The sequence below is a fragment of the Carassius auratus genome, chromosome 17, assembly GCF_003368295.1.
Source record: "Carassius auratus strain Wakin chromosome 17, ASM336829v1, whole genome shotgun sequence".
Lineage (NCBI taxonomy): Eukaryota > Metazoa > Chordata > Actinopteri > Cypriniformes > Cyprinidae > Carassius > Carassius auratus.
The window spans coordinates 8,741,796-8,765,772 of record NC_039259.1 but is presented as its reverse complement, the minus strand read 5'-3'; the positions used below and the strand labels follow the sequence as shown (position 1 = coordinate 8,765,772).

Genomic DNA, 23,977 nt, shown 5'->3' with positions numbered 1-23,977 from the left:
ACAAAGTACACAAAGGATGAAGCCATTAAACCTTTGGCAGTTCCCCATTACAAAACTGTCCCACTTTTGCAGGTCACCCTGCTAGCAGGGTTAAAATTAATGAATATTTTATTATTAACCTATTATTACTTGCAAAATGTTATATTTTATTTAACATTCTTAATTTATTTTATTAAAGCTTTTTTATTATTATTTATTTACTGTTGCATATGTCTATAAATGGTGCTTTGCATGTAACGGTGATATTATCTGTATTTGTGTCTTTTGTACCTTGGCAATAATAAAAATAAAATATAAAAAAATAAATGAATAAAAAAGTCTGATGCATATGGGACACAAAAGAGGAAACATTTCAGGAGTGTCGAAGTCGTTATCGGATTGGTTGAATTACACAGGATTATTTCTGGGAGACGTGTGCAAACCCTCACGAAAGAAGAAAGCCGCCGAGAACTGTGACGAAGAGCGCTTATCAGAACTAAACGCTGAATATTCAAATGTATGTCAAATGTCTGAAGGCGAGACTAAAGATTGTCAAACAAGTAAATAAATGTGGTAGATGTAGTCTTTATTCGGTTGGCCTACAAATTGACGTCACGGTGGCGCAGCCGGTTACGCCCAAGTCACGTGATGCGACTTCTATTTCACTCAAACGGAGGTGAACATGGCCGAAGTGTCGGAGAGGACGTTACAGGTCGCTATAGTCGCTTCGTTTGCAGCCGGTTTTATCGCCGGCTGGCAGGCAAATAGGATGCGAAGAAGGTTCTTGGACTGGCGGAAAAAGAGGTTACAGGACAAGCTCGCAGAAACACAGAAGAAGCTAGACCTGTCATGACGCTTACCAATACATCACGCAACCGACCTGGTGAGACATGTGTAGCCTACTTATAATTTCATTTTTGTACTTGGAGTAGCCTAAATGGTTTTTGTTTGACGCAATAACCAGTCTAACAGCTCTTTCACTTTTTAGTGCCTCGGTCTGATGGAGTATTCCTGGTGTACAAACAGATTGAGGAGTCCATAACAACAGCTCTCAGAAGGATCAGGCTTTCAACCTTGGATCGGAGACAAAATCTACAGACTGGAGCAAAGCAATACAACTAACTTAAGGACTTTAAAAACTCAGAATTTTGTATTTGTAAGATTTTTTTTTCATTAACCCTCTCAAGGCAGGCGTTGCAGATTTGCAACAGTAAAGTAACTAGAAACCTTATTACTCCAGACACATATTTTATGTATCTGGAGTACTAAAAACTTTACTAAAGGTTTCTAAAGTTACTAAGTTACTAAAACTTAATTTGAGCCTGAGAGGGTAATGTTTGTTCAAGCCATAAATCATATTACCATGTCTGTTCCTTTACTTTGTCATTTTGAATAAATGATATTTTATTAACCGTTGACTCGTTGATATAAAAAGTAATCTGCACATTATTGTTGTGCCATTGAGCTCAGGTTTAATCCAACAAAAGTAAACTGTGAACAACAGTGTGTATGTCCTATTCATTAAATGACAGGACTTTAAATCGGGGAATGTGCTTTTAAGACATCTTGGCATATTTATAATGAAAAGGGAAGTTTTTATGACTTCAACACAAGTTTGAAAGATTTTTTTTTAGAACTGGAATTTACAGATTTGTGTATTCAAATGTGGATCTCAAAAGAAACTTGGATTATATAATTTGTCAAATATGTTGGGGTCCCTGATTTAAAGTTTTATTTTCTCTGTATGCAACTTTTATTTACTTAGAAGTACTTTCCAAGAAACTTATTTTACCAGATTACAGTCACAACCCAAAACGGAAATGAATGGGCTTTCTATCATAACAAAACTGCGTCGCAGGAACTAAGATATCTTATATATTCAACATATAACAAGTTACTGAATACGTCCGGACGAAACTACAAACTAAAATAAATAAACAAATGTCTGCATTTAAAAAAAAAAACTCTTACATTATCAACAACTGCATAGCAAATGGTACATGAAAAAAATATTGGAGTCAATTGAAGTTTAGTTAAAAACATAAAAAATGTGTTCTATATTAGCCGAATTCCTCTATGAACAAGCAGTTGACCAAATAAAACCATATGGTTAAAAAAATTCACAAATAAATTTTCATAGATGAGTTTGCACTTGTAAGTGCCATAGATATAACATAAACATATCTATGCTATGCTCTCTAATGAATCTCGCGCGCAGTGATGATGTAATAACAGCGACGCGTAAAAAGTATCTTAGCAACATTATCCGGAGCGTCTGTCATGGCGCCTCCGATGCTTTCTGTTTTATTAAATCTGAGCACGACTGGGACGTTTCTTTAAATCACACATTCAAAATACCGTACATGATCAAATTTGGTGTTGAAGACGAATAGAAGATGCCTCCGAAAAGGAGAGGACCACTTCAGACAGTCCAAAGAGAAACGGATGACATCAAGAGAAAGGTTGGTAATAAATAAATACATTTAATTGATCGAATGAAATGTTTTTCCTCATCTGGTGCGCGCTTTGATATTAAACTATTATCTGTCCTGTAGGTGGACGCTTTAGTGCAGCATGCTGCAGAACCGGATGCGTCTGACAGGACAGAGACCTTGGAGAGGTATAGACGTCTTCCATCTGTTTTGTTTTTGAACGTCTCTACGTTACATCAGCTAGGTTAAACAGCGCATAGTTTTTGTGTTGCATTTCAGGTGCAAAGAGTTACAGCGCGCAGTGGAGGAAATTATGAAGACTCTGAAGAAATTATCTAAAGTAATGTTTATGTCTCTGTATTGGTATTGTTACTTCAGCTAACATAAACTAAAAAATATTTAATATTTTTATATATTTCAGAAATAAATACATACATATAATTTTTTTTTTTTTTTTTTTTTTTTTTGATGAACGTTTACTGAACCCTATACAAATGTATCATGTTAGATCCTGCTATTATTATGCTGAATTCCATGTGTGCAGGCAGATGAGCTGGCTCCAGTGGGGAATTATGACCAGTGTAAGAGAGAAGAGGAGAAGCGTTTGCTGACTTTATATGAGCGTCTACAGTCTCTAGCTGTTCAGCTAAAGCCTCATGATGAGTATGGAACCTCACTCATTCAAACAAATCTTACTCACCTGACCAGCACAGATCCCAGAGACTTTATCATGCATTCAAACAAACCATCAAGCCATTTTATATCAGCTTTTATCCATATGAAATCATTTATATAAAATGTAAAAATGTAATACCTTTGTTTTTTCTTGGCAACGTAGGATGGCTGGACCTAGTTCGTCCCAGAGAGATCAGGAGAACGAGGAGGAAAATAGTGATGAAGAAGATGTGAGCTCTGAGGATGAAGATGCGGAAGAAGAAGTAAAGGATAATTATGACAATGACAATGATGATGATGATGATAATGCGGACAGTGGTGATGAGGATATCAGTCCAACTGCCTCAGGACAGGGATCTGTCTCCTACATTGCTCTCAGTGCATTTAAGGGAGAGGAAGAAGGGGACCTCAGCATCCAGGTCACAGTCATAACATTTTATTTTATGTGTTGAATTCAGTTTATTTTCTTGCACCGAGCAATTTGTCTTTTTTTGTGTTGTTTCAGAAAGGAGAGGGTTTGGAAGTTCTCTCTAAGAATAAGGATGGATGGTGGCTGGCTCAAAACTCAAGAGGTCAGACGGGCCTGGTGCCCAAAACCTTCCTGAAGGTGCGTATAATATTACAGGCACTCGGTGATTGCATTTACATGCACAGTGTAAATGTTTGATAACATTTAAGTAAACAGTTCTTTTATTATTGGGGAAAGCCATAAATGGTTTAGACAAAACTAAATCAAAATCCTAATTTTTGTCTTTTGTCACTTTAGCTTTTTATATGCACAAGTTAGATCATTTTGTAGAGTATATTTTGACATAAAGATTGGAGGAAAAACATTTAAATACTCCTTTCATTTAAACACTGTTTTCCTGTAGTTTACTGCTTTAATAATGTTTTACAGTATTATGGTTTGATTAACATTTTCAAATTATGCATATAATGTATCTTTATTTTATACTTTTACATTGTCTAAATCATATTCCAGAGCAAGTCTGGACTGGTGTAGGCTGTGCACTTTTATAAATATACAAAAATAAACTCTTCAATGAAAAAAAAAACAAAAAAGAGAACAGGTAATTTGTTTATAATACAACTAATTTGCAATCAGTTGGGAATCTGTATGTAGATCTTTAACATGGATAAATTGTATCTGTAAATGTACCTTAACTGTGTATTTTCAGCCGTCTTCTCCACAGGATAGTGAGAGAAAGGATGAAGATGTGGATGAGGGGGAGAGTGAAGAGGAAGAGGAGGAGTCCAGGTGATATTCCTCTCTCTCCACTAGATGGAAGCATTGTTTTCATATTTTGTTGAGGATAATAAAGCTCACAGTTCTGAAGTTGAAAGGAATTAAACAGATTAAGTTAATATGCAGTATTTACTAAAGAAAATGATCAAATACTGTCTCTTGTCCAACCAGCAAAACATCCAATTGGAACACAGTGCGGAAGGCTGTTACCGAGGTATATGCTATGTAGATAATTACACCCTTAGTTCACTCAAAATTGAAAGTTATGTCATCATTTATTCACCCTCATGATATTCCAAACCTTTATAAATGTCTTTTTTTATTTTATTTTTTGAAGATAAATTTTGGTAAGCAAATACAGGTGCATCTCAATAAATTAGAATGTTATGGAAAAGTTCAGTTATTTCGGTAATTCAATTCAAATTGGGAAACTCCCAAGTTGCTTGAAGTCCAGTGTTAAGTATCCACAGTCTGAGATGATTTGGGGTGCAGTGTCATCTGCTGGTGTTGGTCCATTGTGTTTTCTGAAAACCAAAGTAACTACACCCGTTTACCAAGAAATTTTGGAACACTTGATGTTTCCTTCTGCTGACCAGCTTTTTGAAGATGCTGATTTCATTTTCCAGGAGGATTTGGCACCTGTTGGTTAAATGACCACGGTCTTGGTGTGCTTGACTTGCCAGCAAACTGCAATAATCTATGGGGTATTGTCAAGAGAAAATTAAAAACAGACCAAACAATGCAGATGAGCTGAAGGCCACTGTCAAAGAAACCTGGGCTTCCATACCATCTCAGCAGTGTCACAAACTGATCACCTCCATGCCACGCAGAGTCGAGGCAGTAATTTAAGCAAAAGGAGCCCCTACCAAGTATTGAGTACATGTACAGTAAATGAACATACTTTGTAGAAGGCCAACAATTCAATAAAAATGTTTGTTTTTTTAAATTGGTCTTATGAAATATTTTCAACGGAAGAAAGAAAGTCATACAGGGTTTAAACAACTGGAGTAAATGATGACCGAATTAACATTTTTGTGGTGAACTATCCCTTTAATAATCAAAATCAATAATTATAACACACATTACCATTACTTTTTAACTAGCACCCTCACATAGTGAAATGTGCTTGTGTGTTGTTTCTGCAGATAGATGCTACTGATGTGCTTTCAGCAATGGGTGCCATCCCACCAGGCTTCAGACCCTCCACTCTCTCCAGACTCCTAGAGGAAGGTCACCACCTGTCCCTATATTTTTCAAAACCTATAGATGAAATGCCATTTTCAGTCTTTAAAGAGCTCTGTTACCTAAAATGCCAGTTTATTTGATTTGTTTTACATTACATTTCTGGTTAAAAATCTGATTTTATAAATTTATATTACAGTTGTATCATATGTATACCTTTCGTGTTTTGTGTTTGCGCCAAGCAGGGAGATCTTATAGAGCAAGTCACTTCATTCAGCCCAAGCTTAGCCAGTCACAACTGTCCTTTAAAGATCTTCATATGGACCCAGACACAGGCAAGGTGCCTAACTGCAAAGCGCACACTACTTGCATTCACTTAGATTTTAATAACAATAATCACAAATATAATATATAGAAAATATATTTTTTAAATGTAAAAAAAAAATTCCTGAATTTGTTTGAAAAACCAACAAACAGTACAAACACTAATATTATGAAGTTTAATTACAATTAGTAACCACAATTAAACATTTTAAAATGTTTTACATTTTTCAACAGCCGTTACTCCAGTCTTCAGTGTCACATGATCCTTCGAAAATCATTCTAATATGGAAACCATGATCCGATTTATTCAGCAAGTACACATTAAACTGTTCAAAAAGAAATGGTAAATACAGGTATAATGTAAAAAATAAAGACTTCTATTTCAAATCATTTCTGTTCTTTTGAACTTTCTATTCATCAAAGAATCCTGAATAAAAAAAACACATTTTCCATTAAAATATTAAGACACCATATATTTACATTTATAGTAAAATAAGAAGAACCATGATTAATAATTGAGCACCAAAAATAATAGAGCAGCAATTCAGCATATTCGAATGATTTCTGAAGGATCATGTGACACTGAAGAATACAGTTTAGAAATAGAAATGATGGAAATGGTTATTTTTAAATTTCAATAACATTTCAAATAAATCCATCCTTGGTGAGCATAAGAAACTTCTTTCAAAAACATAAAAAAAAAATCTTAATTATTCGAAACATTTGATCAGTAGTTTATAAAGAAAGAAAGAATGTGTGTTTGCCCAGGTTCACGGCCGGCCATCTAGAGTGAGTTTAACCCTGACCCTGTGGAGCTGTCGAATGATCCCACCCCCCGGGGTCGGGTTACAGGTGCTCAGCAGGCACGTTCGGCTCTGTGCATTTAACGGAACCCAGGTAACACACACACACACACACAATGTTGCACCTACAACCAGAATTATTGCCCCTTTACGATCTTAAAAGAGAGAGATTTGCATACAAATGTTTAGTTGAAAGCATTAGTTAATGATTTCTGATTCGATTCTGAAATTAAGTGTTGCTCATGTGGAACAGTAATCGGGGTGGAACCATTTAAAACCTAAAACAAATAACAAAGCATCATAGGATTAACAGTTGGTGTGCTTGAATTAATACAGTTGCAACTAATACTACGGCATATTTGAGTCTTGAGTGTTAACAGTTCAATCATTACCTGGTTTCTCTAGGATATTTGTCTTTCACAACTTTGGATTTTTTTCTGCACACCGTGGACATTAATTATGTTTGATTACTAATTGTCAGGAATTTTATATTTAGGAGAGAACCAAGAAGTGTTTCAGTGCATGTTTATTGTTTAATGATAATAAGTCACTTAAGTCATTGTAAACGGCAGGACAATTCTAACACACATTCAAAACCCATTTGTCTTCCCAACATTAATTTTAATCAGGTGCCATGTGAGACAAATGCAGTGTACACGGTGCCATTGTTTCTCTCTCACTCATTGTTCACCTTTTAAGTTTACTTTACATTTTTCCTTGTCAGGTTTTGAGTAACATTCACACTGTCAGAGCCACTTACAACTCGAAGAGCCCAAAGACCTGGAGCTTTTCTCCACGGGTAAGACTAAGCTACACTTAAACACGTGCAAACGCATGTACAAAAGACTGAGGGCACATTAAACATCTGGAATTTGAAATCTAATTTAAACCTAGAAAAAAAATAAGTCTTAAGAAGATTTTGAAATTTTGAAACAAATACATTTTGTTATTTAGATTGAATAAAATATTTAAGATTTTGCACTGTAGACATATCACAAATTGTGATGCTGATAATATAATTTGTAATTAAAAATACAGAATGTTCACCAGTTTCTCAACTTACTGTAATATCATTTTATGTAATGTAACCATTTATCCTATTAATCTGTATTTTTCCCTGTGTGTGTATTGCAGATGACTGGAATGCTGCCCTGTCTGCTGGATGGAGACTGTTTCCTGCGTTGTGATTCTGAATCTCCTGATCTTGGAATTCTGTTTGAACTGGGTGTGACCTACATAAGGAATGTGAGCAACTATTTCTTGCAATAAAAATTCTTATCGTTTAAACAATCATATCACAGTACCACCCCACTCTGATCACAGAGGACATACGACCTTCATCTAACCTTAGAAAGACAAAAGAGCACTTATCTTTTAACCTCTCACATATTTCCATAAACACACACAATGATCTCTATTAAATGTATACTTCACTCAAAAAAGAAAACTCTGTCATTTGCTCACTCTGGAGTCATTGCAAACATGTAAGGATAACATTTTTCTGTGAAACACAAAAGACAATATTTTGAGTAACATTGGGAACAGCACTGGAGTTCATTGGAGTTCCATTGTATATCTTAATTTTTGGAACAACTGTAAATGATTTAGTATATGATGACAATTCTATTCACAAGGTTTCCTTCGGTATCCAGCAAAAATCGTCTTGCGCAGGAGTAACAGATTTCTTTGGTAAAAATGTTTGTGCTCTCTTTCAGTCCACAGGGGAGAGAGGAGACCTTAGCTGTGGCTGGGCGTTCCTTAAACTGTTTGATGAAAGTGGAGCCCCCATTGCTCTACGGTACACACTAATTCACTTATTAGAATATGATAGATGCATAGCTGATATATTTTTTCCTTACATACTTACAAACTATATGCATGTGTGTGTAGGACACAAGAGCTCACTGTTCATGGTGGCACACCATTTGAGAAAGATAGTGACATGGATACCACATCTACCAAAAGAGGTAACATTTACTTACAAAAATACACATACACACACATGCACACACACAAACTCATCTCTTCTGTTCTGTCCTCAGGATATCCTACCGGTGTGTTTCAGCAGATGTTGCTGTCCAGGAAGATCCCTAAACTCGTTGTTAAGCTCAAATCAGTAAACACACGCAGCAGAGAGCTTCTGAAGTAAGAATGCATACACTCTAGAGTTTACAGTACATTAATGGTTAAACATGTGGGTCAGTATGATTCTTTTAATGTTTTGGTAAAATCTATTATGCTCACCAAAGCTGTATTTATTTGAACAAATACAACAAAAAAATATTATTTATTATTATTATTGAAATATTATTACAATTCAAAATAAATAACTTTATTTTTAAATGTAATTTATTATTGTTACATTAATGTTATTATTCATTGTCTCATGATCATTCAGAAATCATTCTAATGCACTGATTTGCTGCTCAAAGAATATTTTGTATTATTCTCAAAGATGAAGACAGTTATGCTGCTAAATTTTTATGACACATTTTTGCTGGATTCCTCGATGAATAGAAGCTTTGAAGGAAGAGCATTTATTTGAAATAAAAATCTTTTGTAATGTTTCTCATTTTGGAGCAATTGAATGCTTTCTTGCTATATATATAATGTTCCAAAACTTTTGAATGGTTGCTTAGATTTCCATTGTCAACTCTAGGGTTCCACAGTGTTTTTTTTTTTATAAATGTTCATGAAAAAGCAAATACGGTCTTGTTACTAAATATTGTTTTCCTTAATGTTTCTTAAGTCTGCTGCCTGACACTATAGTAGGAAGTCTGTCCACAGTACATCTCTTGGCAACATACAGGCAAATACTCGCTGATGCTCTTTTACTGGACAGAGTCACCATGTATAATGCAGGTATCACACACACATTTCATTAGATCTTCTTAGTTTTTTTTCTTAGTGCTTGATGTGTATCTAATGTGCATAAGAGGTTTCTATCACAACACTATATACAGTTTATTTTTAAATAGCAAATGTAAATTTAAAACATAAATGTAAATGAGAATGTAAAAGTGAATGTAAATCGCTTGGCTCTGTGTTCTACCTAGATCTGATCTGCAGCTCGGTTCTAGCATCTTTCCCTGATGTTCTAGATCAGCCAGACCTGATGGATGCATTTAGGGTGAGACTGGTTAAATAGACGAACACTTTTACTTGCCGCTTTCTTATTTAGTAATTACTATTTTTGTTTCTATATATATAAAAATAAGAATAGTTACCCTGTACCTGAACCCTTCCTTTAAAAGAAAAGTTTAGCATTTTTATAATTTATTAAAGATGATAATATTATTAAATATAAGATTATTTTTGAAATTATTAAATGTTAAATTAATTCTTAATTATTTCATTTAAATATAAAATTAATTACTGTTAAAAATATTTTAAATGATTTAACAGTTGAGAACATAGCCAAGGAGGGTTTTAACTTTTGTCTGTTTAAATTAACTTCTGGGTACAAAAATATAGCAAAAATATACATGGGGGTATAATGTTATAAATGGGGTAGATGTTATCAAAAGTACTGAACTTAAACTGTTTCTGTTTTACAGAAATCATGGACTGAATCAGAGAGTAACCTGAGAAGATCTGATAAGGTACAGTGTGTGTGAGCGTAACACGACTGCCACAGTATTGTTTTAATGTTTTCATTCATTCTGTTTACATGCAATGTGTGTCTCTGTGTATTTCAGAGGGATATTAATGTGTTGAAGCAGATGTTTGTGAGCGTTTATATGGGAAGCGTGTTTCCATTGTTGTACTCTGCGGAGATGCCTGCTCCCTGCTGGGCAGATGAGGAAGTGGAATCTCAGCGTGCTCGTATTATCTACAGCCCTTCCCAAAAAACCTCAGTGGAGACTCTGCTTTCCTCTCAATCTTCACATCAAGCCTTTGACATCACACAGGTCTCCTATGACCTCATCAGCAGTGCCCAGCACTGAGTCTAGCGACTGATGTATAATGGTCCTCCCAAAATATTTGATTGTATTTTTTAGTCTTTTAAAAATGAAAATTTAGCTACTAAACGTATAAATAAAACTGTTTAATCTCTCATACCCTGCCCTGAAAGCTTATTCACAGTTATGCAGATGGGGAAATCATGCCATACTGTGCATACAGCATTTGTGCGTGTGATTGTTTTCTCCGTCCATCTGTTTGCAAAGCATCCTATGACAGGCCGTACCTTAAATAATGGTCTATTTTTAAGTACCACACCTCCTAAATACAACTCCTCCCTCTTTCTTTCTCTCATTTATTTTCTCACACTCATAACTACATGGTTGAAGTACCCACCTCTGTCTTTAATACAAGCCTCCTATTTAAACATATTCCACTCCTTTAAAGCAAGTCCAACATTCAAAACCTATTCCTATTCTTTCCATGTCTGACACACTGCCTCACACAGCCATCCTGAGGTGTGTCAGATGCTTATGAAGATGCAGACATGAATCAGCATGAACTATTCTGAATTGCTGTTGTAAAGAGAATAACATGCCAACTGAATGTTTAATCTTCTTATAGTGCATTATATAAGTTAGCTGCTCACCCATAACATATTTCTGTGCTGTATTCACTCTATTGTGAATCACGAATAGTGCTGCCACCACAAAACTGTAGATACTGAGAGGATACGTTCCCCCAATATCCAAATAGTGGTTAATCAATATGGTTTACAAACTACTTGCAATCAGAAGCTAAACTACAGTCAAGCCACTAGCAAAAGTAGCTAACATTGTACAAGCTCAGAAAGCACTGCAACAAGAGAAATGTGTTATATATTCAGATAAAAATAGTTAGGTTTAACTAAAATTTGAATATTTTACTCAATATTTATGTGGGACATGTTTTTGAGTGGTTAGCTTAGCAACATGCTAATGTCTATCACCACTATTTGTGCCTTAAAAGAGTAGTTCACCCAAAAAAAAAGCATTTATCTAATAGATTTTCTGTTATATTCCATACATAATCTTAAATTGAAAAAGATATGGATAAAAAAAAACTATATATAATATTAAATTGAATGATTCATAATGCTAAAACTGTCTTTCTGTGTGTGCTGAAAAAAGGTGACCAGGAAAATATTTTCCTCTGCAGGTTTATGTCTCCACACTCCCAGTGTTTACAGAGAAATAATAGAGGACTGGTTTGACAACATTCCATCTTTTAATATTAACCTGTTCGAATTCCACCCTCCGTAAGCATAGAGTTTCTTCCCTGGCAGCTCTATGCTCATCCAGTCATAACTGACAGTTAACTGTAAAATAATTTAGTCTTCCAGCTTTTAATGAGCTGTCATAGGATGAGTAAACATCTTCGACAGTTTTTTGGGGGGGGAAATGTGAGTATTTACGTATGTATCTCGGGCCTGTCTGATGGGGTGGGATTCCAGACCGTTCATATTTCACCACCAAACAGGAAACCTGAGTTAGTAAGATGACACGCCCGGGTGACCTGCTGCTGTGGTGACAGAAAAGCATTGGAGCCCAAAGTCAGCACACACACACACACACACACACACACACACACACACACTCTGTCTGTATGGACAGACACAATAGATGTTTAAGATACCATAATTATACGAGTTAACACTTTATTTTAATTACAGATGAATTTAAAGAGAAATTGTGTAAAGTCTCAATTGTGTGAACTTTGTAATAGGATGCATGCGCAATTCCTCAACCCTCAGCAAAATGCATTATTGTGCATTTGCAAGTTCGATCTCCGTGAAGCAGTTAAATTTGCTCAAGGTCACCGAGTTAAGAGGTCATCCCTCCTTTGGACTGAATCATCTTTTAATATTAACCTGTTCGAATTCCACCCTCCGTAAGCATAGCTACCTTTTAGCTTCATTTTATTATTATTATTATTATTATTTAAATATGAGCCATCTTATACTGTTTTCTAGGGCTGTTCATTTTTATTCAGCATAATTACCAATGTGTAAAATGCTTTTTACCTTTTTAAAATGAAAGCCAAATTCGACATCAGAGAAAATAATAATAATAGTCATTGGACATTGTTGACTAATTGTAACATATTTTCTTGTGATAGCGATTTCATATAACAATTTGATAATATTTCTCAAAGCTGCACTCTACTAAAGGACTGTAAAAATACTTTCCAATGTATTGTAAATTTAAAAAAAAAATTCTGTGTTGAAGTTTACACATATTTTGAATAATGCATTGCTTTGTGTTTTATTTTAGAGTTGAAGAAAATGTCTACATCTTTACTGAAAAGGTATAACTTTAGTGTACCTTTTAGAATTTACCACTCACAATATGATTATTTTTAATTAAATTTTACATATACCTTTTTACTTTCATAATTACTTTTTTATATAAACTGACTTCCATATAAAAAAAAATTATACTCATGGACTAAAATGCTGAGAAAAAACAAAAGTGAAGAAAAGAAGCTCCAGTAGAATAAAAAGTGCAGCCTGTATAAATTCGGCCTGTATCAATTCAATTCGTCTGCCAAACTAATGTATTCAAGATATCTTCACAAATATATTGCCCATCATATTGTAATTAATTCAATTCAATGTTTTAATTGATTAAATGTCCTATTATTTACATAGTAGTGATGCTGAACCTTGGCTACCAGAAGCAAAAGAAAAACATTGTTTATAAAAAATGTATGTCATTGTTACCTTAGGTAACCAGATCAGAAGAGAAAAAAACAGGCATTGTTTGGAGCTGTGCAGCACTATGAGTGTTCCCATGAGCAACCAGGTGTGTGTATGTGTGTGTCTTCATCAGACACCAGATCCACCAGCCACTCAGACAAAGGTAAGTTTCTGTAAGAGTCGATCTGTCCGACACACAGCCTCTCACCCTGGGGAAAGAGAGAGAGTGTTTGTGTTTGTGTGTGTGTGTGTGTGTGTGTGTTTACAGAAATCTCTCTCCCTATTCAGCTGATGTGGACCACAAAGATGGGATTGCAAAAGTCAGTGAAACCTTACATTCTATCAGTGAAACACATATTTACCATGCACAAACACACACACACACACACACACAAGCCTGCTGCTGGATGTTTAACAGGCTCTGGTGTTAAATGAGCTCCCTGAATCTGATGGTTAAACATTCACATGAATTGTTTCCACATAGTAAATATTTCTATCCGGGACACAAGCACCTGAAGGGAGTTCATTTTATTTCTTCATTTTTTCAATTCACTCATAGGCTCCCCCCCCCCCACCCCAAATGCACTGCTCCTAATGTATTTTCCCTCTGAGCAACAGTGTCATAAAAAAATCTGCTCATAGATTTTGAGTTAACTTTAAACTTAAAGTGCATTAAACAAATCTTTTTCAGTATCCTTAATAGTTACATAGTCAACCATTCAGATTAGATCTATAAAAAAAATGATTAAAATGAGCTACAGAAACTCATTTTGTCCTAATTTAATTCCATTGTATTCAATCCATTCAAATAAATGTAAAACTTAAGGTTTCTTAAACCATTTGTTTTGGAATCATTATTGTTGTATTAACTGAAACTGGTAGGTGCACTCTTTAGTTTCCAGCATGCTTTGCATAGGGCTTGCTTTAGGAGAGTAAACATTGAAATAAAGTGTTGTTATACAGGTTTGTAAGTGCCGGGAAAGACCAGATAATGTTTAATGTTCAGTTATGTTTGACATTTAAAAGAGTTTTTGTTGTGCTCGAGCTTTTGCGGTTACCATTGTGCTGCAGAGTAACTTCTTATTTGTGCTGTTCTAGCTGCAGAAACAAAAATGAATGTCAAACACTAAGCTGTAAAAAAGAAATGCATGTTGAAAATGAGGGACAGAAGTTAATGTACCCTAAGTGGTTAAAATTGAAGGGGTTAGGTTCAGACTTTGCCGTTTGAGTTAGTATGCATTTTGTACACCATCTCAGTCTGAATATACGATATGCAAATCTGCAACCTTACAGTCATACAAACATTTACTGCATGAACTTAAATTACAGAAATAAACAGAAAACAATTTTTTTTTCTAATATGGCTCCCAACATTTTCCTGTATCGAGTCAAAATCACATCACACTTCCTGAAGTTGATGATGTTATAAATCTGGCTTTGTATTATGTCCTGTGGCAGCTAGACAGCTCTCATGCTTTTATTATGTTATATAAATTATATAAATTGTGGATGTATAAATGTGAATACAAAAGAAGCCAACATCCATTTCCCAACTGCTAAAATTACAATGTTGTCTCCATGTAGTTTAAAGTTAATCTAAAATATATATATATAGTGTTCATATATATCAGTGTTCATTCTCTTTTTTTTTTCACCATACAAGGATATTGTGTAAATGCACTGAGAAACACTTCATTTCTGAAGATTCCATTGTCGTAATCTGTTGTTGGAACATTCCGTTTATAGAGATTTTACATTTGTAATGCATTGAGGAAATGTATATTTTCTGAGATCTAATCCGACCAGTTCTACAAAACACAGAAAGTAGTCTGGGAAAGGAATATTTGAACAATTAGAAGTGCACATAATGCAGAAAATGGGATAGGGAGGGACATAATAGATAAGGAAGAAGTTTAAAATTCTCAGTTTATCTATCATCTCATGTTTTTTACGTGTACCACAGACACAATGGCTTCCTCAGAGAGCATGATGCCCAGTGGCTATAAGATTTTCACCACAATGCCTGATATTCTCTTCATTCCAGAGTTTGTAAGTATGCAATCAGCAATATCAAATCATACATTCCATTATTATCTTAATAACCACCTTAATTAATCCTGAGGGTTTCAAAGTTTGGATGAGAAACAGAATAAAGCTCAGGGTTAAAAGAATAGTGTAACAAGAGTCTGGAACATTGGAGATGATGGAAATCTAACTACCAGATTAAATGGTGTATGGTGAAACTGCTGTATTTATTTATTTATTTTGATTCCAGTTCAGTTAATGTCATTCAGATGAGTCAAGGCAGTTATTTCCTAAATATTTTGGATTAACTTTTGTGTGACACATTTTGTGACAACTTTTAAATCGTTCTTGTAAATGTAATTAAATTAAGAGACTTAAGGAGAATTGGCATGTTTTGTGTTTTGACACTTGCTAAGGATTTGTGTCAAAAGCCAAACCTTAGTTTCAAGAGCACTAAATCCATGCAGTTGCAAGATACAAAACTGAATACTGTGAATATTGGGAAAGAAATGAATTACAGTGAAATGAATAAAATGCTTTATGTTGGCGGGTTTTATTTAAGAGTCAACTGAGTAACAATGTTAAATGCAAATAATAGACTGTCTGAGCTCTGACCTTATAACCGAGCATAGTTATGATAGCAAAAAGGGTAGAGAAAACATTTCCCATAATTTTTGTTGTTGAAATCACAAACCATGTGTCCAATAAAGCTCTACACTATTCTTTGGTATTTAAGTGTAAATTATCTTCTGTTTGGTAGAAGCTGATAGATAAATGTCTGTATGGACAGATTACATGACAATCCCTCATGAAACCATGAAACATAATGAGGAAAAGGCAATATTACTTAACAAATTCGAGAAGTATAGAAACCAGTAAGTCAAGACCAGAACAAATTATTTTAAGAAAATATTTGCACCAAAAACAATTTGGGAATGACTAAACACTGTGTGTGTGTGTGTTTTTGGAATGTTGTGTTAATTTTAATGTAAGAAATAATAATACATTTTTATATAAACCAGTATTTTTACAAGAATGTATTATTTAGTTCAATCTCCATATAGTTACATTATCTGTATTCCATGCAGTGAAAAGCCCTCGCTGCCAGATCAGGTGACATCATTTCATAAGAAATTCCTGCCACGCCCATTAAATTAGCTAAACAGCATCAGGACTCGCAGAAATATCCTGCCTGTGCCGGATGAGAAGGGGAAGACACACTAGAATTTACATTTTATTAACACAAGTACAGTATGCAAACTGCTTTGTGAATGGGACAGTTTGAGATTCACATTTTTTATAAAATATTGTTGTCAATCCCATGAATTTAACCAGCTGTTTAATGATGTGAGCCTAGTGAGTTTGTAGGTCTTTATACAGTAAATTAAGAAATGTCTGTATATGAGAAACTTTGTGTTCAGGTTTGCTGTGCGTTCGTTTGTTCCAGGTATTTGGTGGATTGATGTGGACACTAGTGGCCTCCACCAAAGTGGAACAAGCAAATCCTCAGGGCTGGGTGATGTTTGTGTCACTTTTCTGCCTCCTTATCAACACTCTCTGGTTCTTCATATTTATTACTGGCATAAACCAGAAAAGCATCTGGCCTAGCTTGGTAAGAAACATAAGCTTGAGGTTTTACCATGTTTTTTGGTCATTGGAGAAAACCATGTCAGAGACAACCATGGTAATAAATACTATGTTAAGTCAGCCTGAGGATGGCACTGGGATAGTAATCGCTAGTACCACTACAGTACTTAGTTTGTTTTCTCAGACCAACATTTAACCATGTAGACCTAGACTATGATATTTTATTAATTATTTAATAATAATTATTTTACTGTTCCTGTAGCTCAATTGGTAGAGCATTGCGCTATCATGCGCAAGGTTGAAGGTTAGATTCCCGGGAACACATGATAGGTAAAAATTGATAGCCTGAATCCACTGTAAGTCGCTTTGGATAAAAGCGTCTGCTAAATGCATAATTTGAATTTTTTTTATTTAATTTAAATTTAATAAGGGTATTACATAATGAAATACCCTGTACATGACATACACTTTAACTTCTGCTCTTTAGGATGTAGGATATCATTCCTTCAGTGTATTCTTTTATCTGAGTGCTGCAGTGCTTTTGGCTAATGTCACTATCGGAAAACAAGGATTGGATAAACTGTACCAGCTAGACATTGCTGCCGTGGTAAGATGCATTTATCATAGTTAGTGACATGTTTTGCAAAATACTTATTAAGAACAATTTACACTGATCATCCTGTTTATAAAATAAATTTAAAAAAAATCAAAGTTCTGTCAAGGGGATAGTTTATAAAAATATTTAAGGATTTTGTCCAGGAGCACTAATAATTATTTCAGAAGTCCGGACTGTCTCCTGATGTCTGATTTGGTAGCTAAACCAAACCAGACATTTATACAGTTATAAACTCAAACTCAGGCCTTCTGAGATGTAGATGTTTCTTCATCGGAAGAGATTTGGAGACATTTAATATTACATCATTTGCTTACCAACAGATCCTCTGCAAAAAACATCATAATACTACAGTCCGTCAGGTAAGACCAGAGCAAGAAACCATTTAGACATTTGAGACTCCACAAAACAAGTTGTAGCATGGGTATATTTGTAGCAATAGCCAACAATACATCCAAATTATCTTATTTCTATTATGCCAAAATCATTAGGATATTAAGTAAAGATCATCTACCATAAAGATATAAATGTTTTATTGCCATCATAAATTTCATAAATATATGAAAAATTTATTTTCCTTAGACTTTCCTCGTTCTTGTTTTATGTTTGTTTTCATTTTTTAAAACCCTGCATATAGATCCACGTTTTTGCCTGCAAATTACAGAGTGTCACCCGGAATTTCATCCAAACTTACTGGTTGCCACATTGCAGTTAAAATACATTTTGTTTGGATCAAACATAAACCATGAGATTATTCTATGTGATTTAACTTTAAAGCATAGCATAAGGCTTGAATACATTTCATTTGTTTGCAGGTTATGGCATTTATTGTCACATTACTGTACTGGATCCTCTCTGCTCACCGATGGAAGTCCTCTTGAAGAATGTCTGAAGTCCAACTGAAAGCCACAAAAGGGAAACACTCATTCAACAGAACATCACTGCCAAACCCTAGATTAACCAAATAACGAACAACGAATCAACAGAGATTTTTACAAAAGCTGTGCAGAACAGATTTTATCTTATTGCACCATTTCTGTTGTTTGACATAACTAAGTGAACAGTTTTTTTTTTTTTTTTTTTTTTTTCATTTTTGCAAGCAGCACATTAAAGTTACCTCTTGTTACTTGTTGTATTATGATTGTTGGATGCTGTTTTTAAAGACTTACCAGATGATGTCATTGTCTGTAAACCTGTAATAAAAGACTAAGTGATTAACTCCACAAAAACACCACCCTCGAACCAATAAACAGAGTATCAGAAACAGATCCTTACATTAATAGGCAGCTAACCATCAGAACTTCATGGAACTCATCTACTACTTTAACATCCACTTATCTCAAGCAACCAACCATGGGATCATTTTTGAGGAGTTGCTCAGTATGAAACTAGGAGAAGAGGTATGTTTGCAGTGCTTCCATACGGCCAAATAATTCCAGAGAATTCTGCAATAGATTAGAAGAGAAAATTAGATATTTTTGATAAGAAGATTTTGATGTGACATTCTGGTCTAATTTGATGCTTATGAGTTTTAGCTTTGTTTGAACTGTAAAAGCAAACGACAACATTGTACTGAAATTGTGTATCTGAAATGAGCCTTTTAAAAAAAAAATCTATTTGAAATAATCTCAGTCCATTATTTGTGTACCTAAACTGAAACGAGCCTTTTAAATATAAATCTATTTGACATAATCTCAGTCCATTATTTGAGTGTGTCAAACATGTTTGTCAGAAACAAAGTCAAAAGATGCAACTATATTTATCAAGAGTCATATTCCTACAATATGGACCTTGCCCATATTCTATACATGTTTACTTAAGTTTATATGCTGTCGACAATGTTCAAAACTATGCCCTTGAAGAGAGACGGGACACTCCTTCTCCTTACTGTTTCTATACACCTATAGAAATGCACCATACAAGGCTGAAACACTGCTACCCTATGCTACCCTATCTGTTTTTGACCCAAACTTAATTCACTGGGCAAACATCTTCCCCTCCACACACACTTGGTCAGTCGAGTGTGTCTGTGTATTTGCGAACACCTGAGCTGACCTGTCCTGTTGCCACACTGCACCAATACAAACAAACAAAGCCCTCGTTCCAGCTTCCTCAGCCACACACATATCCCGCTCAGTGATAGTGGAGCGGCCCGTTGCTCTCCTCACGGAGGGTGTGTCAATACGGAAGTTTTAGTAATGGAAGAACGGGTTTTTCTGGTCTCCACTGGACATTGAAAAGACGCGCCCTTGGCTCCGTTACTCCAGTCATTCCTAGAGGATAGCGGGAGCGCGACCATGGCAGCGGCCACGCAGCAGATGTCTAGTCTGCCCAGCGGACTCCGGGTCTTTTCCACTGTACCGGACATCCTCTACCTTCCAGAGCTGGTGCGTGAACGGAATATTTAATGCACAGAAATTACAATATTTTATTATAGTTTTATCTGGCTATTGTAAAATATCAGATTATTTTGGACATTTAAACAGTTTAAGACGATTTCAGAATCCTTATCTTCCTCCATTTATGTAGGAGATATGTGTGTGTATATATATATATATATATATATATATATATATATATATATATATATATATATATATATATATATATATATATATATATATCCTTTTTTGCTTTCCTCCTATTTCCATTTTCCACTTCAGGAAAAAAAACTTATTATATATATAGAATTATTATATTATTATTATTTTATTAGTATTATTATTTATTTTAGTTTTTTTTTTTTTTTCTGAAGTGGAAAATGGAAATAGGAGGAAAGCAAAAAAGGGCGAAAATAGCAAGACAATACAACAACACTTCACCTCTACGGCTTCTTTAAATCTAGCCTAAATCATTTGACAGAGGATAGGCTACTGTTTTATCAGAAAATAACGTTTTTGGTGTAAATATTTAGTTCAACAATAAATATGATACGTTATGTGTTTTCAAAACAGTATGTGTTTGTGTATGGTGGTTTAAACTCAGTTAGTTTGGTCTTGTCTATTTATAAGAGAGTGTAACGGTTGGAGAGAATAGCGTGGTTGTTTTACTCAAAAATATTTTACTTATTTTTTTTTTTTTACTATTGGACTTTTATTTGTATTAGAATATTTTTATACAGACTTGTACTTTTTTTTCTATTATTGGATGTAACTAAATGTGGGTTTGTGACAAGAGAGTTCTCAGTCCAGCACCTCCACAAACATTTGACACCAAGGTTAATGAGGGACACACGGGCTACAGTTCACCTAACTGTAACACACCCCACACGCTTGAATTAACCTGTAATGATGGATCAAAGAAGGGTGTTTGAAAGAAAGAGTTTGTTTTGTGGCTCTGGTTCTTGTCTGAACTCAGTATAGTAGCTTTGAAGGGCATGAATGTGAGCTCAGGTCATGTATCAGTCGTTCAAATGAAAGGCGAGATGAGTCTGTGTGTAAGAAGGATTAGTGGAACAGACAGAGAAAACAGAGTTTGCGTGCTTTTTTATCAGCTCCTCTCACTTCTTTGTTCGCCATTTAGACCCAGTATATTTGATAAACGTGTCTGATAATAATATGCCTCTATAAACGCACCTGGTCTTTTAACTCGGTCAGAAAAAAGTAGGATAAGTGTAGCTGCACACTATAGTGAGTATATTGGGTGTGACAGAAGTTTCTAATGTTTCCTTTGCTGATATATGCATTTGTGGCTTATCATGATATTTTAATAATGCCCATTTTTTTGTGTATTTGATTCCTGTCGTGAGAGTAAATTAATCCATGGGTGTGTAAGAGAGAGAGAAATGCATGAATAATGTGTTATCGTAAGAGGAGTGTCGCATAGCATGCTGTTTACTGCGTCTGTGTTCATTTGATAATAGCTACACAGAGTTATGTCATAATCACGCCTAAGCATAATTTATTTAAAGAGATAAAAAAAAGTTACGGAACCTACCTAAACTAAATATAACAAAACTTAGGCTATATAGACTTTATAAGAACTAGGCTAGGCTATATAGACTGTATTATTCATGTAATTTCTAATTATTTTATAATCTTTCGCTTTAAAAAGAACAACTGCAGAACAACAAAACGATCACTGCAACAATATATTTTTAAAGCTTACTACTGTATATTTAACCGTATCGCCAGTGTGATACGAAAGTCGCTAGAGGACCAGTAGTGTTCATGGACAACGTTCAAAAATATCTAACCAACCGCTGAATGCGGCTCCTGACCAATCAGAATCGAGTATTCCAGAGCGCAGTGTATTAAATTAGTAGGCCTGTATTTTTGTTATTTATTGTTGAGGAGCTGTTGCGTTGCGTATAGTATTCACAACAGCTCCTCGTCAATAAATAACATCATCACAGGCAACTTGAAACGTGTATAGGCCATATACACTTCAAGTAGCCTGTGATTATCTGTGCTGGCCTGGTGAGCTGTAATTATCTAGGAAGGTTTGCACTGCCTACAGACACTTTATGTGGAGTGAGTTTATCATTAACAGGTGTGTTAATAAGAATGGATGCTTCATTATAAAATTGCTATACTGAATTTGAATGGTGTGTTTGTGTTTTTCCCACAGGTTTTTGGAGGGCTAGTATGGATACTGGTGGCATCTACAAGTGTGGTACCGCCAAACCCTCTAGGATGGGTGATGTTTGTATCAATATTCTGCTTTGTGATGACCTTCCTCTGGCTCATCATCTTCGCCTGTGGAGGGCACAAAAACAGCAGTGCCTGGGCTACAGCGGTGAGCAGAGAGCAGGCTGGCCTTTAGTGGCTCAGACTTCCCCACTAAAAGAATTCAGATGACAAAGATATGACTAAAACTAAAAGCCATTTTAGCCAAAAACAAACAAACAAAAACCTACTACTAAAGCTAAATCAAAATTTGCTGTCAAAATGACCACTGCTACATAATGCATTATAATATGTTCTTTATATAATATTACATAATATAATATTATAATGCCTCATCATCTAGTATTAGATGCTAACTGAGTGTGAGTGCATGTATCTACATATACAGTCAAACCAAAAATTATTTTAGACAGACACCAGATATAATTTTTGATAATTTTGTGTGCAGGACTTCATTTACCACCTGATTGCTGTTGTGTTTTATCTGAGCGCCTCAGTTTTCCTGGCATATATCACCGTACTCTTCAAAGATTTATCTTTAGTTTCACTTCCAGTCAAGTACTATAAAATCGACATTGCAGCTGTGGTAAGCACAAAAATTGTTTTATTGTTAACTGTTGATAATGAATGAATTATATCATGAAAAAAATATATTTAGGCCATTTTATTTTTTAAAAAAACTCTTGAATTAATTATAATACTTAGCAAACCTAAAAATGAAGTAAAATGAGATTTTTTTTTATTTTATTTTTTATAGTTGTTTAAAACTCGAATGTATGGCTGAATTTTTACTGTCTCTCTCTCTCTTCAGGTGTTCTCGTATGTTACCACATTGCTTTACTTCATCCATTGCATCCTTTCTGCTGTGCGCTGGAAATCCTTCTAAATCAAAGAATCTAAGTAAAAGAAAAATAAATCTGACATAAATTGTTTAATAAATAGTAAATAAACAAAACCACTGGGGCTAAAATATGAATATCAGGGTTAAGCCCAAAGTGCCCTCTAATCAGAAACACAAAAGCAATAATGATGGATTAAACCCACTTATACTTTCCATACTGGATTATTCAAGCCTAATTACTTTTCTAATAATAATGCATTCTTATATTTGGGGGAAGGGAAACTTTTTGAAATGCTATCTTTACTTGATGTACAATGACACTCCGTGTATGTGTGGATGGAGAAATAATGTGGGTTTTTTACCTTTGTAAGAGATTAATACATTTTTGTATATTTACCATGAACAACACATTTTAATAAAAGAATATGAACGGGATACAATTCCTTGAATTCCCCTCCCTCTCTTGATGTATTGCCTGTATAAATATGACTATATAAATTATGCATATTCATAAGTAAATGTCAATCACATAATGAAGTTGACCATTTGATAGTGTGTAGATTACAGTATTCTGGCTTTTAAATGCTTGTATGTGAGAGACAAGCTTGTGACCGATGTATTTAACATAAAAGACACTTTAGAACTCACATTTAGCGGAGCTATCTCGCTTTAAAAAATAAATTTAAAAAAATGACTAACACCAATGAAGATCTCAAATGGAGGCATTGATGATCTCAAACAAATGTAAAAAAAATACATAATAATAATAATAATAAAGTCCCGCCCATTTAACCAAACGCTCAAAAAACTCCCCTGAACACTGCTGTTTTTAACCATTATTTTGCACTTGCAAATGAATCGATCAAATGAGCCATACCAACTCTCTAAAATACAACATACCTAATACACAACATTTGCATTTACAGTAATCAATATATCAGCTGACTCAATTATAAAGCTATGACAGCTTTAAACATAAAAAAAAAATGACTGACCTGGTCA

At 34.6% G+C, this 23,977-nt stretch overlaps 3 protein-coding genes and 1 long non-coding RNA gene across 5 annotated transcripts; 3 read left to right on the top strand and 1 right to left on the bottom strand.

The window, feature by feature from the left end:
- Positions 1-967: 967 nt before the first annotated feature.
- On the top strand, positions 968-10,702 carry nphp1 (nephronophthisis 1). Of its 2 annotated transcripts, none has more exons than XM_026285603.1 (20): positions 968-2,441; positions 2,535-2,599; positions 2,691-2,751; positions 2,956-3,074; positions 3,250-3,505; positions 3,592-3,693; positions 4,265-4,344; positions 4,504-4,546; positions 5,478-5,562; positions 5,760-5,854; positions 6,607-6,735; positions 7,366-7,440; positions 7,776-7,886; positions 8,357-8,439; positions 8,532-8,608; positions 8,684-8,786; positions 9,391-9,503; positions 9,698-9,771; positions 10,199-10,243; positions 10,340-10,702. In XM_026285603.1, exons 1-20 carry the CDS (start codon positions 2,376-2,378, stop codon positions 10,586-10,588), a joined length of 2,031 nt encoding a protein of 676 aa, XP_026141388.1. In that variant the 5' UTR covers positions 968-2,375; the 3' UTR covers positions 10,589-10,702. The 2 variants fall into 2 exon arrangements, with proteins under 2 accessions (XP_026141388.1, XP_026141389.1); XM_026285604.1 differs by having other exon boundaries at positions 2,672-2,751.
- A 4,261-nt stretch (positions 10,703-14,963) lies between these two features.
- On the top strand, positions 14,964-18,783 carry LOC113117147 (myelin and lymphocyte protein). Its single transcript, XM_026285599.1, has 5 exons — positions 14,964-15,330; positions 16,754-16,918; positions 17,381-17,500; positions 17,830-17,868; positions 18,322-18,783. The coding sequence occupies exons 1-5, from the start codon at positions 15,223-15,225 to the stop codon at positions 18,385-18,387; spliced, it is 498 nt and encodes a 165-aa protein (XP_026141384.1). The 5' UTR covers positions 14,964-15,222; the 3' UTR covers positions 18,388-18,783.
- On the bottom strand, positions 18,066-19,546 carry LOC113117149 (uncharacterized). Its single transcript, XR_003294131.1, has 3 exons — positions 18,782-19,546; positions 18,676-18,699; positions 18,066-18,405 (listed from the first exon to the last, which is right to left on the bottom strand). It is a non-coding gene; the product is annotated as an uncharacterized LOC113117149 (long non-coding RNA).
- Positions 19,547-19,664: 118 nt separating this feature from the next.
- Positions 19,665-23,415, top strand: LOC113117148 (myelin and lymphocyte protein-like). Its single transcript, XM_026285600.1, has 4 exons — positions 19,665-19,893; positions 22,076-22,243; positions 22,583-22,720; positions 22,946-23,415. The coding sequence occupies exons 1-4, from the start codon at positions 19,804-19,806 to the stop codon at positions 23,018-23,020; spliced, it is 471 nt and encodes a 156-aa protein (XP_026141385.1). The 5' UTR covers positions 19,665-19,803; the 3' UTR covers positions 23,021-23,415.
- Positions 23,416-23,977: the final 562 nt, after the last annotated feature.

Excerpts from the sequence above, each read along its gene's own strand:
- nphp1 (XM_026285603.1), top strand. The coding sequence starts at position 2,376 with ATGCCTCCGAAAAGGAGAGGACCACTTCAGACAGTCCAAAGAGAAACG. Across the intron at positions 5,855-6,606 it reads TGGACCCAGACACAGGCAAG|GTTCACGGCCGGCCATCTAG; the intron begins GTGCCTAACTGC and ends GTGTTTGCCCAG. Across the intron at positions 9,504-9,697 it reads AGTCACCATGTATAATGCAG|ATCTGATCTGCAGCTCGGTT; the intron begins GTATCACACACA and ends TGTTCTACCTAG.
- LOC113117147 (XM_026285599.1), top strand. The coding sequence starts at position 15,223 with ATGTTTTTTACGTGTACCACAGACACAATGGCTTCCTCAGAGAGCATG. Across the intron at positions 17,501-17,829 it reads AGCTAGACATTGCTGCCGTG|ATCCTCTGCAAAAAACATCA; the intron begins GTAAGATGCATT and ends GCTTACCAACAG. Across the intron at positions 17,869-18,321 it reads ATAATACTACAGTCCGTCAG|GTTATGGCATTTATTGTCAC; the intron begins GTAAGACCAGAG and ends ATTTGTTTGCAG.
- LOC113117148 (XM_026285600.1), top strand. The coding sequence starts at position 19,804 with ATGGCAGCGGCCACGCAGCAGATGTCTAGTCTGCCCAGCGGACTCCGG. Across the intron at positions 19,894-22,075 it reads TCCTCTACCTTCCAGAGCTG|GTTTTTGGAGGGCTAGTATG; the intron begins GTGCGTGAACGG and ends TTTTTCCCACAG. Across the intron at positions 22,721-22,945 it reads AAATCGACATTGCAGCTGTG|GTGTTCTCGTATGTTACCAC; the intron begins GTAAGCACAAAA and ends CTCTCTCTTCAG.